At 35.0% G+C, this 18,102-nt stretch overlaps 3 protein-coding genes across 3 annotated transcripts; 2 read left to right on the top strand and 1 right to left on the bottom strand.

Moving 5' to 3' along the window:
- The first annotated feature begins 6,934 nt into the window (after nucleotides 1-6,934).
- LOC139890608 (large ribosomal subunit protein eL39z/eL39x-like) lies at nucleotides 6,935-7,167 on the top strand. Its single transcript, XM_071873494.1, has 2 exons — nucleotides 6,935-7,020; nucleotides 7,119-7,167. Exons 1-2 carry the CDS (start codon nucleotides 6,935-6,937, stop codon nucleotides 7,165-7,167), a joined length of 135 nt encoding a protein of 44 aa, XP_071729595.1.
- Nucleotides 7,168-8,161: 994 nt separating this feature from the next.
- On the top strand, nucleotides 8,162-13,299 carry LOC139887650 (ATPase 8, plasma membrane-type-like). The gene is made up of 8 exons (XM_071870721.1): nucleotides 8,162-8,326; nucleotides 8,907-9,458; nucleotides 9,979-10,305; nucleotides 10,602-10,844; nucleotides 11,321-11,711; nucleotides 12,001-12,515; nucleotides 12,884-13,057; nucleotides 13,147-13,299. The coding sequence occupies exons 1-8, from the start codon at nucleotides 8,165-8,167 to the stop codon at nucleotides 13,297-13,299; spliced, it is 2,517 nt and encodes an 838-aa protein (XP_071726822.1). The 5' UTR covers nucleotides 8,162-8,164.
- An 893-nt stretch (nucleotides 13,300-14,192) lies between these two features.
- On the bottom strand, nucleotides 14,193-17,595 carry LOC139890607 (uncharacterized). Its single transcript, XM_071873493.1, has 2 exons — nucleotides 15,037-17,595; nucleotides 14,193-14,512 (listed from the first exon to the last, which is right to left on the bottom strand). The coding sequence occupies exons 1-2, from the start codon at nucleotides 17,426-17,428 to the stop codon at nucleotides 14,193-14,195; spliced, it is 2,712 nt and encodes a 903-aa protein (XP_071729594.1). The 5' UTR covers nucleotides 17,429-17,595.
- Between the last annotated feature and the right edge of the window lie 507 nt (nucleotides 17,596-18,102).

The raw sequence follows: 18,102 nt of genomic DNA, 5'->3' as shown, positions 1-18,102 counted from the left end.
TGTAGTTTGTTGGTGACTTAAAAAATCAACGTAGTTAATGCTCTTGGTAAAAATGCAAGTTTATATAAATCATTAGTGTATCTAAAGAGTAAGATTATTGGTGTTAATATTGTTTAAAGTGATCAAAAAATATGTAATATTATTATTTTATGCCCTTTTCAAAAGAAATATATTATTTTTGCTTTGAAGTCTAATTAGCAAGTTTAAACCCATAATAAAATGACGTTATTGCATATGGTACAACACCATATATGCATGCATGTTTGAGAGTGCACATCAAATATGATAATTTACGAATCTCTCCCATAATAAAAGTGGCTTGTGAGTGTTAGGCCATACACTATCTACCATTATTGGGCTTCGTTAACGATCGTCACCCGCTAACCGAGATAGACACCATTTCGCCACTTGCATCGCCAGCCATTCCTGCAACCATGCTGTCACAGATATTTGTAGGGCCACAAGTATTCTTTCTTTATCTTAACTTTTATTTATGATTTTTTTTAGTTGGTTAAAGTTTGAAATGGAGTGTAAGATAGTGAGAGTTTAGTGAAAGGAATGTGAAAGGATTGTTAAAATGTTTGTACTGATGTGACGCTGATATGGAGGAGAGAATTTCAGTGAAAATCAAGAGCGATAGTAAGTGGCCTTGGTGATTATTGCGGGAAGAAACCCTTGAACTCGCAATTGTTGTATCCAACATACGTTGATGTTCACAATTTTATTTTTTTATTATTATTAATTCTTTTTTATCTTAAGTATCTAACGTTCAAGTGTCAATAACTTTAATTACATCACCTCCCAACCCTAAATGGAGGGAGTAGTAGTGACTTTTGGGATTGTTAAAAAAGAAAAAATTATGTACTACTATCTCTTGTGGATACAACATTTTAAGTATGGTGTACAAGTCATTAAAGCATGAGTGGGGTTACTATTCACTAATAGTAACCCAACTATGCATATTAGTATATAGCGTAGCCGTCACCATTATCCGTGGTTTAGTAGCAATCTGAACATGAAATAAACTATGGATTTTAAAAAAAAAATGAAAATGACATTTAATAATAGAGTATATAGTTTGTTGGTGACTTGAAAAATCAACGTAGTTAATGCTCTTGGTATAAATGCAAGTTTATATAAATCATTAGTGTATCTAAAGAGTAAGATTATTGGTGTTAATATTGTTTAAAGTGATCAAAAAATATGTAATATTATAATCTTATGGCCTTTCCAAAAGAAAAATATTATTTTTGTTTTGAAGTCTAATTAGCAAGTTTAAATCCACAATAAAATGACGTTATTGCATATGGTACAACACCATATATGCATGCATGTTTGAGAGTGCACATCAAATTTGATAATTTACGAATCTCTCCCATAATAAAAGTGGCTTGTGAGAGTTAGGCCATACACTATCTACCATTATTGGGCTTCGTTAACGATCGTCACTCGCTAACCGAGATAGACACCATTTCGCCACTTGCATCGCCAACCATTCCTGCATCCATGCTCTCACGGATATTTGTGGGGCCACAAGTATTCTTCCTCTTTTTCTTTATTTCCTTTTTCTCTTTCTTAACTTTTATTTATGATTTTTTTTAATTGGTTTAAGTTTGAAATGGAGTGTAAGATAGTGAGGGTTTAGTGAAAGGAATATGAAAGGATTGTTAAAGTGTTTGTACTGATGTAACACTGATATGAAGGAGAGAAGTTCAGTGAAAATCAAGAACGATAGTAAGTGGCCTTAGTGATTACTGCGGGAAGATACCCTTGAACTTGCAATTGTTGTATCCAACATACGTTGATGTTCACAATTTTATTTATTTATTATTATTAATTCTTTTTTATCTTAAGTGTCTAACGTTCTAGTGTCAATAACTTTAGTTACATCACCTCCCAACCCTAAATAGAAGGAGTAGTAGTGATTTTTGGGATTGTTAAAATAGAAAAAATTATGTACTACTATCTCTTGTGGATACAACATTTTAAGTATGGTGTACAAGTCATTAAAGCATGAGTGGGGTTACTATTCACTAATAGTAACCCAACTATGCCTATTAGTATATAGCGTAGCCGTCACCATTATCCGTGGTTTAGTAGCAATCTGAACATGAAATAAACTATGGATTTAAAAAAAAAAAACGAAAATGACATTTAATAATGGAGTATATAGTTTGTTGGTGACTTGAAAAATCAACGTAGTTAATGCTCTTGGTATAAATGCAAGTTTATATAAATCATTAGTGTATCTAAAGAGTAAGATTATTGGTGTTAATATTATTTAAAGTGATCAAAAAATATGTAATATTATTATTTTATGGCCTTTCCAAAAGAAAAATATTATTTTTGTTTTGATTTGGAAAAATATTATTTTTGTTTTGAAGTCTAATTAGGAAGTTTAAACCCATAATAAAATGACGTTATTGCATATGGTACAACACCATATATGCATGCATGTTTGAGAGTGCACATCAAATTTGATAATTTACGAATCTCTCCCATAATAAAAGTGGCTTGAGAGTGTTAGGCTATACACTATCTGCTATTATTGCGCTTCGTTAAAGATCGTCACCCGCTAACCGAGATAGACACCATTTCGCCACTTGCATCGCCAGCCATTCCTGCAACCATGCTCTCACGGATATTTGTGGGGCCACAAGTATTCGTCCTCTTTCTTTATTTCCTTTTTTTCTTTCTTAACTTTTATATATGATTTTTTTAATTGATTAAAGTTTGAAATGGAGTGTAAGATAGTGAGGGTTTGGTGAAAAGAATGTGAAATGATTGTTATAGTGTTTGTACTGATGTGACGCTGATATGGAGGAGAGAAGTTCAGTAAAAATCAATAACGATAGTAAGTGGCCGTAGTGATTACTGCGGGAAGTAACCCTTGAACTCGCAATTGTTGTATCCAACATACGTTGATGTTCACAATTTTATTTATTTATTATTATTAATTCTTTTTTATCTTAAGTGTCTAACGTTCAAGTGTCAATAACTTTAGTTACATCACCTCCCAACCCTAAATAAAGGGAGTAGCAGTGACTTTTGGGATTGTTAAAAAAGAAAAAATTATGTACTACTATCTCTTGTGGATACAACATTTTAAGTATGGTGTACAAGTCATTAAAACATGAGTGAGGTTACTATTCATTAATGGGAGATGATATTTCCAACATGAATTTTGATAAATTCATTAATTTACTAACTTACCCGTAATCATTATTACTGTATCTAAAGAGTAAGATTATTGGTGTTAATATTGTTTAAAGTGATCAAAAAATATGTAATATTATTATTTTATGGCCTTTCCAAAAGAAAAATATTATTTTTGTTTTGAAGTCTAATTAGCAAGTTTTAACCTATAATAAAATGACGTTATTGCATATGGTACAACACCATATATGCATGCATGTTGACAGTGCACATCAAATTTGATAATTTACAAATCTCTCCTATAATAAAAGTGGCTTGTGAGTGTTAGGCCATACACTATCTACCATTATTGGGCTTCGTTAACGATCGTCACCCGCTAACCGAGATAGACACCATTTCGCCACTTGCATCACTAGCCATTCCTGCAACCATGCTCTCACGGATATTTGTGGGGCCACAGGTATTCTTCCTCTTTCTTTATTTCCTTTTTCTCTTTCTTATCTTTTATTTATGTTTTTTTTATTGGTTAAAGTTTGAAATGAAGTGTAAGATAGTAAGGGTTTAGTGAAAGGATTGTTAAAGTGTTTGTGCTGATGTGGCGCTGATATGGAGGAGAGAAGTTTAGTAAAAATCAAGAACGATAGTAAGTGGCTTTAGTGATTACTGCGGGAAGAAACCCTTGAACTCGCAATTGTTGTATCCAACTTACTTTGATGTTCTTAATTTTATTTATTTATTATTATTAATTCTTTTTATCTCAAGTGTCTAACGTTCAAGTGTTAATAACTTTAGTTACATTATCTCCCAAGTCCTAACCCTAAATAGAGGGAGTAGTAGTGACTCTTGGGATTGTTAAAAAAGAAAAAATTATGTACTACTAACTCTTGTGGGTACAACATTTTAAGTATAGTGTACAAGTCCATAAATTAATAGACACAGTTGAGTAACTATTCACTAATAGTAACCCAACTGTGTCTATTAGTATATAGGAGTAATAATTTAATTGATATAAATATAATTAAAACATAAAATTTCTCTTAAAATAAACAATTAAAACATAAAATTTACCTTAAAATAATTGATAAAGGCGACATACTTTTAACTTTATAAATTTAAATGTGATAGTAGTATTATTCATTAGATCACTAGATAGCCCAGTGATTAGGGTCTTGATTTCCTTACAAGAGGTCTCAGGTTCGAATATTGTCTAGGAAAAATATTTAGTGGTGGCCATGGAAGAGTTGAAAACAGCCAGAGAGTAATCCTGCTGGACTACGTACATCAGAGTATGAGGTCGAATTACTCGCCCTCCCGAGTAACTCGAACAAAGAAAACCTTCTACCTTTTTACCTTTTTAGTAGTATTATTATTCATTAGATGCCTTCGTGACAAACCCATAAAAAATTACAAATAATTGTGTTTCACATAGTTGGCTTGTTTACTTGGTATACATCGTTCGTTTGATGTTATGTGATTTTGACTAATTATTTTTGTGTTATTAGTGAATTATGATATTCAATGTAGTTAGATTGTAATATAGTGTTAGACCCTATCTAAAGCGCTCGACATAGCTCATCGGTGCCACCAACACGCCACCAGCACGCCATTGACGCGACGTGTTGGTGGGTTTATCTTCCGGGCGTGCTGGAACCAGGCACGGAGAAGATGAAGGCGTGCCCGGGTGATTTCGTCGACGTGTAATGTTTTGGGTGGTCGGTAACTTGCAACGGATATATATATTTTATTTGAGTATATATAATACGTCTACATAGTGATTCGAACATATACGTTCCAACATATACATTCACGTCTCAATATCAAAGACAATATTTTCATACAATTAATTCGAACAAAGTTCCATTGATGTGCATTACGGGGTAGAGCTGTGTATGATTGGAAGTCATACGTTGATGGACAAAAAAAATCTTTTTAAGATGTCGACGTTTCTGACTGTGATTGGTCAAAGTTGAAAAAGTTCCTCGAAAAAGAAATACCATACGTATTTACGGAAATTGTGTATTTCGACGAAGAGAAACAAGTGTTGATGTTTCTGTTTACGGATGAGCAATGAGATGCTCAAAAAGAGCTAGCCAAGACACGGCTTTGTCGAATTAAGTTGTATCTTGTAAACATGGGGCAATCAAGTTATAATCGGGCACCCTCGGATTCGAGTAGCCTTGAGTCAGGTTACGTGAGTCAGGATTTATTCGACGAAAAAAATTAAACACTGCTTTACGTACTCGTTTTTAAATTAATGTGTTTTTGATTTTTGAGAATTAAGTTGTAATTTTAGATAAAGTAATTTAGGACTTTAATATATTTATTGTAATTTTCTATTTTTAGGATTTTTTTTATTAAATGTAAGCGTATTATTAATTTTAATTTTAAGTTATTTTATTAGATTAATTTTCGTTTATAATTACAAAATAATAATATAACTAATTAAATAAAATTAAAATTAAAATCAATAAAAATGAAAAAGAAATAAAAAAATACCCCACCCCTACCCATTAACACGCCACTCAGCACATCACCCACGATTTACCAGTTGCCAGCACGCCTATCAAGCACCCCACCCGCACCCAGCAAAACTCCAACACGTCCTTCAGGGCTAAAAATGGTCTAAGTCAATAGAAGTATCAAACTATTGTTGGTTTGTCTCAGTGGTATCCCCACATCTTGTGTGTTAGGCTAGGTCATGGGTTCGAGTCTCGCTCTGTCCTCATATTAATCAATTTGTCTGAAAGATGAAGTTCCAGAATGACTCAAGGGGGGTTTATCCCGGTTCCATTCAAGATTCAAACCCGGTCCATCTGCCCCTCAGGATGGTTTAAGGATGAGTTCCTGTAATGTGATTTGAGTTTTCTCTCGAAAGCACGTGCATGCATGGCAAATGAGAGTATGCGATGCCGACTATTTGCCTTTAAAAAAAAAAAAATCCAAAAAAGAAGTATCAATGGTTGTATGATATCCTAATTATACGTAGATTTGATTTAATCGTAACGTATTTTAAACTTTTGTCTTTCCCGATAAATATAAAATAAAAAAAATATGTCTGGTCTAAAGAATGAAGTTTTGGAAATATTATGCTTAAAGCCCAGCCCAGCCAATGTTAACCCTAGCAGCATAAGAACCCCATAGCAAAACGGGTTTGCCGTCAGAGCACCTGAGAATCTCTACTACCGCCATGGTAATCTTCTAATCTTGAACAACTTAAGTTGCTGTTTTTTTGTATTAGGGGAGTCATGTGTTTAAGATTTGATTTTTGGTATTAGAATACGATCTTCACTCGTAATATAGCTTTGTAGATTGATTATTTCCATATTTTATAAAAATGATATACTATTCGTTAATATGAAATGTTTTTGTAGCTTTCATTAAATAATTTGATATGTATAATTTCCCCGGGCTTTGGAAATTATTTCGTATCTGTTTGTTTTTTTTTTTTTAGCTCTGTTCATGTTTATTGTAAAACTGATTATGTGATATCGAATCGAATAGTTAGAATTATAATTTTCGTTGGGATTCAGTAGTAAATAGTGGTTGAATCATTTAATCAGCTGTTCAAGTGTTTTCGAAATTGCACTTTTTGTGAGTGATATGATCCCATAAATCGTGATTCAGAATCAGTTTAACTAAACACAAACTAAAATCTGATTATCTGATAAACAGTTTAAAATCACAATGCTAAGCAACCATTATATGCATTGATTTCATGTTTACTGATTTTTTTGAATTTAAATGTGATCTTTGTATGCAGCCGTCACACAAGAGTTTTATGATCAAGAAGAAGCTTGGCAAGAAGATGAGGCAAAACAGGCCCATTCCCAACTGGATTCGCATGAGGACTGATAACACTATCAGGTAATAACATCTGTTGTTAAACAATGTTCATAGTTCCGAGATTGTGCTTATGATTTTTTTTTGTTTGATTGTTTTGACATGTTTATATTTCAATTTAGGTACAATGCGAAGCGCAGGCACTGGCGCAGAACCAAGCTTGGATTTTGAGGTGTTATTCTTGCTGTTCCTGGAATTCTGGATTCGATGGGTTATTATGTTAGCAGTTTCAAATTTTAGCTTTCAAATTATGAGCACTTATGATTTTGATTTCTATTTTACCAAGGGATTTTGATCATACTCAAGTTTAATGGGCAAATTATGTTGTAGTTTACTTTTTGTTATGTGTGACCTTCTATGTTCTGCAAGTTTTGGTTCCTGCAAGTTTTGGTTCAATTGCTTAACGACTCGATGCATTTTTACGATAATGCAATTAATCGAACAATTTTGACAATGTTTGAGTGTGTTTTTAGCACTTGGATGCATTTTCTTGTCATCTGTTTTGTATTTTGGTAGACTTGTGTGAGCTTTTGATTTGGTCATACTAAGGTTACCTTTGCTCATTTATTGCTGTAATTTCTCTTGATTACACGCCTTTTTGTTTAGAAGTAGACAAAATTGAAATTGTGGGTCGACCCGAACCAAGTTTCAGAATTTTTTTTTTATATGAACCTGAACTGTAAGCTTGTGATTTGATATTCTCATTTGGATCAATCAATAATTTAAAAAATCTTTCTGAAAAAGCAACATTTGGGGTCAATCAAATCCTTACAAAATCTTTAATCCAAAACAAGTAGATTGACCAGGTCAACGGGTGGTTGAAATAAAAAGTCTATACAAAAGTAATGGTTTACCGTTGGTTTCTTATTTCCCCCCTAGAATATTTGTGGGTCATGATATAAAAGTTGAGATTTTGTTATTTTTTTGAGGGGGTTGGGGAAAGGGGTGTTTGTGCGTGGGATCTCTCTTTTGTACCTCTGCCGTGTGCTTGCTTGCTTGTGCATGGTGGAGGAGCAACCACCTAAAGAAGGAACATAAGACGACCACAACAAACCCATATACATTTCACCAATTTCTTCATTAATTAGGATTTAGCAAGTACATTTTTTATGTTTATTATGTTTAATCCATGTATATGAGGTGGGTATAATAATAAGCCATTGCTACAATGGCTGATATCTCCTTGGAGCAAATTCAACAAGTCGACCTCGAGAACATTCCGGTTGAGGATGTTTTTACTCGGCTGAAATGTACCAAGAATGGGTTAACGCGCGATGAAGGGACTAAGAGAGTTGAAATCTTTGGACCCAATAAACTAGAGGAGAAAAAGGCATAGTCTTGTCTCTTATATTGTATTTCATGTATATCAAGATTTTTAGGGTTTTTCTTATGGCTTAGAAAAAGGCCATGGTTCATATTGATTCATTGATGTGCAAGCATGTATTCTGATAACTTGTATAAAATCAGGCTTTTTTGGTTCATTATAAGATTAAAAGGATAATTTCTTATAAGTAAACCAACCTCAAATTTAATTTTTGTGCAACCAACCTTGCGTTCACCCGTTTTACCCCCAAACTTTCCAATATGTGTACACGTCGCCAGGTTAGAACGCCAATGTGACAGCATCAGTACGTTTGACCATGTTGACTTTTTGTAGAGAAACTGGTTTTCTGGCATTAGACTTGAAGATTATTGTCATTCAAAGTTTTCAAAAGCTATGAAGTTTATGGGTGAAAACCAAGTTGAAATGCTAGGACTTATTGTAATCACATGTAATAAAATTCATTTGACTTTCGTATGTAATTAAACTAATTTGACTTTCCTATGAAATGCTAGGACTTATTGTCATCACATGTTTTAACATTGATTATTGTTTAGTTACCGATAAACATGTACTGATTTGGAAACAGGAAAGCAAGCTCCTCAAGTTTTTAGGGTTCATGTGGAATCCTCTTTCATGGGTAATGGAAGCTGCTGCAATCATGGCCATTGTTTTAGCCAACGGTGGGGACAGGCCGCCAGACTGGCAAGATTTTGTGGGCATCGTTGTCCTTCTTATCATCAACGCAACCGTCAGTTTTATCGAAGAAAACAATGCAGGGAACGCTGCAGCCGCCCTTATGGCGGGCCTCGCTCCTAAATGTAAAGTTCTTAGGGACGAAAGATGGGTAGAACGTGATGCTGACATTTTAGTCCCTGGAGATTTGATTAGTGTCAAATTGGGCGATATTATTCCGGCTGATGCTCGTCTTCTTGAAGGTGACCCGTTGAAAATTGACCAATCTGCCCTCACCGGTGAGTCTCTCCCGGTAACCAAGTATCCTGGAAATGCGGTTTACTCTGGTTCAACGTGCAAGCAGGGTGAGATTGAAGCTGTGGTTATCGCTACGGGTATTAATACCTTTTTCGGTAAAGCTGCTCACCTTGTCGAAAACACCAACCAAGTTGGTCACTTTCAACGGGTAAATTTAACCCAAAAAAAACTTTTAGATTTACTTACCTGAAATCAATGTTGTAAAAGTCGTGAGTTGGGAACGAGTCGGTCATTGACTAACGTTAACTTTTAGGTGCTATTTGTTTTTTAAGATGTTTTTGTCTGAAGATTGCGGACCATGTCTGTAGAGAAGATGTGGTCTGAAGATCCGCATACTAAACATTAAAGACTGTTTGATTATTTTGTCTGCAAAAATATAGCACGCAAAAAACATAAATGTTTCAAATATAGATTAAAAATTATCAATTTTTTACCACCATTGACTTTGACGGATTCAGCCCGACTTTGACTCGACTTTTTGCGTTGACTGACCTTTTAGGCGTTTTTGGGCAAAACGGGTCGGGTTAGTCCCCAAACCGACGCGTCAGCCGACTCGGCCGACTTTTACAACAATGCCTGAAATGTAGATTCATGTTTGGTTTTTCATGTTCTATTTCCTCAACGCCCTACCACGTGGTATTCACGAGGATTGTTTGTGTTTTGTCTAGGTGTTAACCGCGATTGGTAACTTTTGTATATGCTCGATTGCTGTTGGAATTGCTATCGAAGCCACAGTGATGTTCGTGTTCCAACAAAGAGCATATAGAGACGGGATTGATAATTTGTTGGTCCTCCTCATTGGCGGTATTCCGATTGCGATGCCTACGGTTTTATCTGTGACAATGGCTATTGGATCACATCGTCTTTCACAACAAGGTGCCATTACCAAGCGGATGACAGCTATCGAAGAAATGGCGGGCATGGATGTTCTCTGTAGCGACAAAACCGGCACCCTCACACTTAATAAGCTAACAGTTGACAAATCCCTTATTGAAGTATGTTCTTCTATGATCAACTAATTAAAAGATACAGACTTTTGAATAAAAAAGCACACAGACATTAAATGTTTGTGCTTGGTAACAGCCAAAACTAGTCCGGGTCAAAATGGGTGTTTTACTTTTTGTTAAAGATACAATCTTGGCAACTCTTATGTTTTTTGACCCATTTGACCCGTTTACTTTAAAACTAATCTTTTAATGTTACCATAAAATGAATCAAATTATTCTTAAGGAAAAAGTCAAAACTGTGACGTCTGCAAAACCTGATGTATGTATGTGATCAAATATATCAGGTGTTTGCGAAAGACTGCAACAAGGATATGGTCGTGTTGTATGGTGCTAGAGCTTCGAGGGTCGAGAACCAGGACGCAATTGATGCTTCGATTGTTAAAATGTTGGATGACCCGAGAGAAGCAAGATATGGAATTAAAGAGGTGCATTTCTTTCCGTTTAATCCAGTTGACAAGCGTACGATTATCACTTATATTGACGATTGTGGCAACTGGCATAGATCTTGCAAGGGTGCCCCTGAACAGGTAATGTGTTACTTAATTTTTATGTTTTGTAACTGAAATGGAGGTGGTAAAATGGGCAGACTGAATAACAATTCATAACGGGTAAATTTATCCAGAGGGTAAAATGGGTCAGCTTGACCCAAAACCCGAAGACCTTTATTATATTTATATTCTAATATAGTTTGAGTGACTGCCGGCACATTTGACCCGTTTGACCCGTTTATATATTTATAATCCATTTGACCCGTTGCCTTTTCATATATTTATAATCTATCCATTATACCTGTTTCCGTTTTATATATTTATAATCTACCCATTTAACCCTTTTGACCCGTTGCTGTCTATATATTTATAATCTACCCATTTGACCTGTGGATGTAAAACCATATCGACTGCTTTGTAATTAAACTATCAAATTTATTATTACCACTTCTAATATGTAAGAAAATGTAAATGTGTCTCGGATTGTCTAACAAATGGTATCAAATGTTGACAAGATCATCGAGCTTTGCGACTTTAAAGGTGAAAATTTGAAGAGAGCCCAAGAAGTCATTGACACGTTTGCCAACCGTGGTCTTAGATCCTTAGCCGTGGCTCGTCAGACCGTACCCGAGAAGACCAAGGAGAGTTCTGGTTCTCAATGGGAGTTCGTAGGTTTACTTCCACTCTTTGACCCACCAAGACATGATAGCAGTGACACCATCCGTAAGGCATTAGAACTCGGCGTCAAAGTTAAGATGCTCACAGGTGACCAGCTCGCTATTGGAAAGGAAACGGGTCGGAGACTTGGCATGGGTACCAATATGTACCCATCTTCTTCACTTCTTGGACAAAACACAGACGATGAGCTCATTGAGAAGGCTGATGGCTTTGCTGGAGTCTTCCCTGGTAAATATAATTAACATTTTCTTAATCATCAAATACAAGTGACAATTTCAGCCCAAATACTAATGTATGGGTCGATTCTGGATATGCTTTATCTAGAACGGGTCAAACATGTAAAATACAATATGAAAACTAAAAGCGAGCCCATTTGATCCATTATCATATTGGGTTGACCCAACCCGCCCAACCGGTTTTTACATGCATAGAAAATTACCGGTTGAGGCAGGAGCCCATTTGACCCATTATCCAACCTGCCTAATAACATTAATTTCATTACTTTTTTTTATTGCAGAACACAAGTATGAAATTGTTAAGAAATTGCAAGAGAGGAAACACATATGTGGTATGACCGGAGACGGGGTGAACGATGCACCTGCGCTCAAGAGGGCCGACATTGGAATAGCCGTGGCTGATGCAACCGATGCAGCCAGGGGTGCATCTGACATAGTCCTGACTGAGCCGGGTCTTAGTGTGATCGTGAGTGCCGTGTTAACAAGTCGAGCCATTTTCCAAAGAATGAAAAACTACACCATTTATGCTGTCTCTATCACCATTCGTATTGTACTCGGATTCATGCTTATTACTCTCATTTGGGAATTTGACTTTTCACCCTTCATGATACTCATTATAGCCATCTTGAATGATGGAACAATTATGACAATATCGAAAGATAGAGTCAAGCCGTCCCCTGGTCCTGATTCATGGAAGCTTAATGAAATCTTTGCGACTGGTGTTGTCCTTGGGACTTATCTCGCTATCGTAACCGTAATCTTCTTTTGGCTTACAGCTGAAGTGGACTTCTTTCCCGTAAGTATTCCATTTTGCTAGTTTTTTGTAGGTGGAAATCTTGACCCATTTTCCTATATGGGTTGATTGGGTCGTATATCTCCATCTGGCCATAACGGTAGATATAAAACTTACGAAACTCAAATTTGATAGGGCTAAAATGGGTCAAATAGATCTAAAATCGCCTAAAGTGTTTCTATATGCTTTTAACTACCTATATAGTTTTACATGTGGTTTTTTTCTGTACTCTTCTTTGATACATTAGTTATTTATACAACTAAGAAAATAGAGGACAAAATCATCAGCATAACCCGGCCATTTTGCCACCTGGGCCACCTCTCTTATGTTCCTTGCAGCAGCCTAATTGTTAGACGTTTCCTATAATTTAGGATCTGTTTGGTATTGAATCGATTATCGGAAATGAGGGTAAGATTAATGCTGCACTTTACCTTCAAGTGAGCATCATCAGTCAGGCGCTGATTTTCGTGACAAGGTCTCGTGGTTGGTCATTTGTTGAACGTCCTGGCATCTTGCTTATTGTAGCTTTCGCTCTAGCCCAGTTGGTAAGTAGTCTACCCTTTTCAGAATATATTATATGCTTATTTTTGATCTTTTATCTTAAAATAACGCATATGTTTGTTTGTTCATACAGTTGGCTACTTTAATAGCTGTATACGCAAAATGGAGGTTTGCTAGGATTGAAGGAATTGGATGGGGATGGGCTGTAGCAATTTGGATCTTCAGCATCGTTACCTACTTCCCTCTTGATGTCCTCAAATTCATCATTCGCTTGACATTTGCTTAGTTAGATATCACGATCGATCAAGAACAACGCGTGCTAAACCAATACAAAACCTGACAACTGCTACTTAATGAATACTCGAATGGGAACTTCATGCGGTTTGTTTATTTCTAGATTCGCTTGAGATTCGCCTACATGTACTATAACAGATGTCCTGCGTTTCAAGGTATTGTACTAAAGTCATCTCTAAGTCTCAAGTTGTGATGGTGTAAATACGGTGAATAAAATGGTTGTACATAAAAGATGGTAGGATTAAGCACCCTAGCCTAACATGGACAGCAGATTTACTGTGTATATCCTACATAAGAGTACATATCTAAAACAGCAAATTGTATGTGTATATCCTACATATGAGTACATATCTAAAACAACAAATTTATAATAGTACATGCAGAATTGAACAACATTAAAATGGATTCGCCGTGGGGGTTTCTCTTGAGGGCGGTAGGACTGTAATAGTTTGACCAAGGAAATGATCAGGTGAGTGGGTTCCGACATCGCGTTCGGGCCGCCTAACTGCCATTAAAAAAAAACAATAATATCCAATCCCACGGAAGTGAGGCATGGAGGAGGTAAAATAATGACCCTGGAGGGTATCGAACCAGCGACCTTAGAGTTAATAGAATATGCTGTAACCATCTGAGCTGATAGGCAACCATAAACCAAGCAACAACGGGTGAACCAACTTAAACAATACCTTAACTTTTATTATTAGATAATCAACATCAGTTTTACATGAGGCTTTGATTTTATGTTTTCCAACATCACTAAGAGCTCAAATTGCCACATAATTTTCTAATAACAAGAGAAGAAAGCCATTTTACAAACCATATATCAACATTTAATAAGCTAAACTACTTAAGCCAATACTAACTTATACATGTGAAAAAGAAGATTCATTTTTTTTGTGGTTTCAACCCCAAAAGAATCTTTAGAACATCTTCCATTGAAGGTCTATCTGACAGCTTGCTCGCCGTGCAACGAATAACAAGTTCAAGAACCAATTTTATCTCTTCTTGAACAGAATTTGATGATGAAGAAGAAACATCTACTTCATTTTCACTATATATCTCCTTCAATAAAACGTCTTTTGGTGTCTTGTGTACACTTATTCCACCATTTTTCCGCTTTCCATTGGTTAAAATCTCTAAAACAATCTCCCCAAAGTCAAATATATCATCCATTAACTCATGTTCCATGAGACCCTTGTATTCACCTGTCATAATTATACATAGTTTTAACGGTCTGCAAGTGAATGATAACTACTTTCGTAGAACAGAAACTATAGGTGGTAATATTGATCCATATACTTTTGAATGAATTGAATGATTCAGTTTACGTTTTATCTTTCTTTAATGGGTCGGATAATAAAAAAAAAAAAATAGATAATGAGAAAATGGGTCAAACGGGTCAAAAGTCGCCCAAATTGTATTATCTAATACAAAGTAACCTATATTAAATATATTATTCTAAGTTTAGTTTTCTATTGAAATAATATACGTTACAATCGTACTTAATGCACTAATAATGTTTATTATAATGATTAATATTTTAGAACAAAATTGAACTCATGTCAACCCAACCTGGTCAAGTGGTCAGTTTCGACCCACCAACCAACCCCCACGACCAGTCCACTAAGCTACCTCGACTAGGAAACTAAATCATGTTACTTTGGTACTTCTAAAGACGAAAATCATTAATAAAGGATATCTATATTTAGGTAACAAATGAAAAATGTACCTTTTTCCATTGCAGATATTGTTTTGAATGCGAATTCGTCCAAATGGGGCTCCATATTTTCATCAAAAACTATGTTACTTGCCTTCAAATTCCCATAAGGAATAGCAGGATGACAATCATGATGAAGAAAATATAACCCATGTGCGATATTAATCACGAGCTTACGTTTTAAACTCCAATCTCTCTTAATTCCTATCTTTTCATCAAGATTTCCATTAGGCAAGTATTCATACAACAAATAACCAATATTCTCATTATAGCAAAAACCCAACAACCGAATCAAATTCTTGTGTCTTGCATTACCTAATCGGCTTATAAAATCTATCAAAAGATTCGAACTTTTTGCTCCCCATTCGATCTTTCTCACAATCACAGTCAACCCAGTAAGCAAAACTGCTTTATAAACTGAATTAGATGAATACCGTGTTTCCAAAGCTTCAATGGAATCAAAACTTTTTAAAACATCAGCAGCAGTGAGTTCAGGTAACCCATCAAACGACACCAATTTCCAATGACGATTCACATTTTGTCTTCGATAGTAGAAGATTCCAAAAAGAAAGCCCGAGAGTACTACCACCACAGCACATAGTACAAGTACCCAAGCAACCTTATGATTCTTTCTGCTCCCCAAACCCATTCCTTCTGATATTCCATTCCCATGATGACATGGTTTCACAAGCGGGGCCCCACAAAGATTCGGGTTTCCAATAAATGAACTACTATCCATTGATTTGAAACTATTCTCCATAGGAATCGAACCCGAAAGATCATTATAAGACAAGTTAAGAAACTTTAACTTCGTTGATCTTCCCAATTTCAATGGAATTTCACCTGAAAAGTTATTCTCGGATAAATCTAACACTTCAAGATTCTCACAAATTGACACACTTTCAGAAATAGTTCCCGATAAGTGATTCCCGTTCAATTCGACAAGGGATAACATCTTACAGGACTGAAATCCAGGAAATGTACCCGAAATATTACAAAACTTGGCTGAAAAGTTCTGTAAAACGGATAAAGACCATGTTTTTTCGGGGAGTACGCCACCGAGACTAGGATTATTCGACACATTAAAATGCTCAAGATTTGAAGCATCAAATATATCAGAAGGAATCCCACCTGAAAACAAATTATCTTCGAGTCGAACGCGAACAAGAGAAGAACAATTGGACATTGAAGAAAGTCCACCCGAAAAATAATTTGAAAATAGCATTAGTCTAGTCAACTCTCCTCCTGAGCAAATATCAGGTGGAATGATACCCACAAAATCATTTGTTGAAACATCAACCCATTTCAGTTTAGAGTGTTTGCCTAATTCTAATGGAAGTGTACCACTAAAGAAATTATCCCAAATCAGAAGTGATTCAAGATTCGGAAGCTTAGCTAAACCTTCAGGAACAGAACCATTCATATCATTATACATAACACTCAACAACTTCAAATTTTCCAAATTTGAGAAGCTTTCTGGAATAGGACCAAAAAGTAGATTATCAGAAAGATCTAAACTTGAAAGACTCCAAATTTTACTAAGTTCTACTGGAACCATCCCAGAAAGATGATTTTTAAAAAGAAATAGGGAGTCAAGTTTAGTCAAATTACCTAATTCTTTTGGAATTGAACCCGAAAGATTAGCATCAGCTATATCAAGATACTGAAGTTGACTCATGTTACCAAATTGCAATGGAATACCACTTTGGTACAAATTATAACCAATTTCCATATGAACAATGTTTTCAAGCATCCCAAATTCCACCGGTAAATTACCACTTAAAAAGTTACCAGCCAAGTGTAAAATTTCAAGACTTTTGCATGATCCATACTCACCAGGAATGTTACCACTAAAATAGCTTCCAGCAAAGTTTAGTACTTTCAATGTGGGAATTTTACAAACATCAAGTGGGAGTGATCCTGAAAAGCTGTTACTAAAAGCATCAAGAACAACCAAATTTTCAAGATTTGAAATCCCAACTGGGAAAACACCAGAGAAGTTGTTTCTGCTAATATCTAAAGTATTCAAACTAGTGAGATTAAAAATCCCAATTGGGAGATCACCAGAAAATGAATTATAACTTATGTTGAAATCAATTAAATCAGGAAATTGATTGAATTGATTCCCAGATAAAACCCCACCAAGATTCTTGAAAGAAAGGTCTAAAGATATGATTTTTGCGGAATTTTGATTGCATTTTACTCCTGTCCATGAACAAGATATGATTTTTTGAGATGGGGTTTGCTCTTTAGGGATAACCCAGTCAATTAAAACATTTGATGGTACAATAAACTCTGATTTTAAGCTTAATAATGCTTCTGAGAAAGAATCAGCAGCAGAAGCAGAAGAAATTGAAAAAATGAAAATAAATACAAAGAAGATGTAACAATGAAGGATCTCCATGTTAGAATTCAAGAATTGAAGTGGGTTTTTCTAATGTTGATGAAGAAAGTTAGGTCAATATATGCTAGAATTATTAATTGTGATTTTATTATTAATGCATTGGGACTGCAAAAAAAGCTGAGGAGAAAAAGGAGGGAATGACATAATAGTGTGTATAGTAGAGCATTGTATGCTATTGGGGTTTTGAATTGCTTTTGGAAGCATATGGGGTCTGAATTATTTATTGTCCAAGTAGGAGTACTTCCTGAACCTTACTAAAATAATTGTTGCTGCTTCTTGTATAAAAATGGGTGATGATATTTTGATAGAAAAATTGTATGGTTAACATCATAATGTAAATTCAATATATATTTTTAAAATTAATAAAACAAATATCAATAGTTTATTATCTATATTAAAGTTAAGTTACCTCTATTACTCTAGTCATCATATCATATTCATGAATACATGTATATGTAATAGGTAGTGATATTTTCAAATCTAAAAATGATAGATTCACACATATTTCATATCATCTTTCAACAATACCCTCAAATAAATTCTAAAATAAAATATGTGTAATAAATCATTAAGGGTATTTTAAGTGGATTTATCAATTAGAAGAGCTGATATATCATCACCCGTTATGTAATATGTTCGTGAGCTTATTTGGTACCTCATACCTATTTTCTGCA

Source organism: Rutidosis leptorrhynchoides, chromosome 2 (assembly GCF_046630445.1).
Source record: "Rutidosis leptorrhynchoides isolate AG116_Rl617_1_P2 chromosome 2, CSIRO_AGI_Rlap_v1, whole genome shotgun sequence".
Classification (NCBI taxonomy): Eukaryota; Viridiplantae; Streptophyta; class Magnoliopsida; order Asterales; family Asteraceae; genus Rutidosis; species Rutidosis leptorrhynchoides.
The sequence above is the reverse complement of the archived record's forward strand: the minus strand, read 5'-3'. Positions and strand labels throughout refer to the sequence as shown.

Bases quoted from the DNA above. Each gene is read 5' to 3' on its own strand.
- LOC139890608 (XM_071873494.1), top strand. From the start codon at position 6,935: ATGATCAAGAAGAAGCTTGGCAAGAAGATGAGGCAAAACAGGCCCATT. The intron at 7,021-7,118 runs GTAATAACATCT...ATTTCAATTTAG, and splicing joins AGGACTGATAACACTATCAG to GTACAATGCGAAGCGCAGGC.
- LOC139887650 (XM_071870721.1), top strand. From the start codon at position 8,165: ATGGCTGATATCTCCTTGGAGCAAATTCAACAAGTCGACCTCGAGAAC. The intron at 9,459-9,978 runs GTAAATTTAACC...TGTTTTGTCTAG, and splicing joins AAGTTGGTCACTTTCAACGG to GTGTTAACCGCGATTGGTAA. The intron at 12,516-12,883 runs GTAAGTATTCCA...CCTATAATTTAG, and splicing joins CTGAAGTGGACTTCTTTCCC to GATCTGTTTGGTATTGAATC.
- LOC139890607 (XM_071873493.1), bottom strand. From the start codon at position 17,428: ATGGAGATCCTTCATTGTTACATCTTCTTTGTATTTATTTTCATTTTT. The intron at 14,513-15,036 runs GTACATTTTTCA...TAATTATGACAG, and splicing joins AATATCTGCAATGGAAAAAG to GTGAATACAAGGGTCTCATG.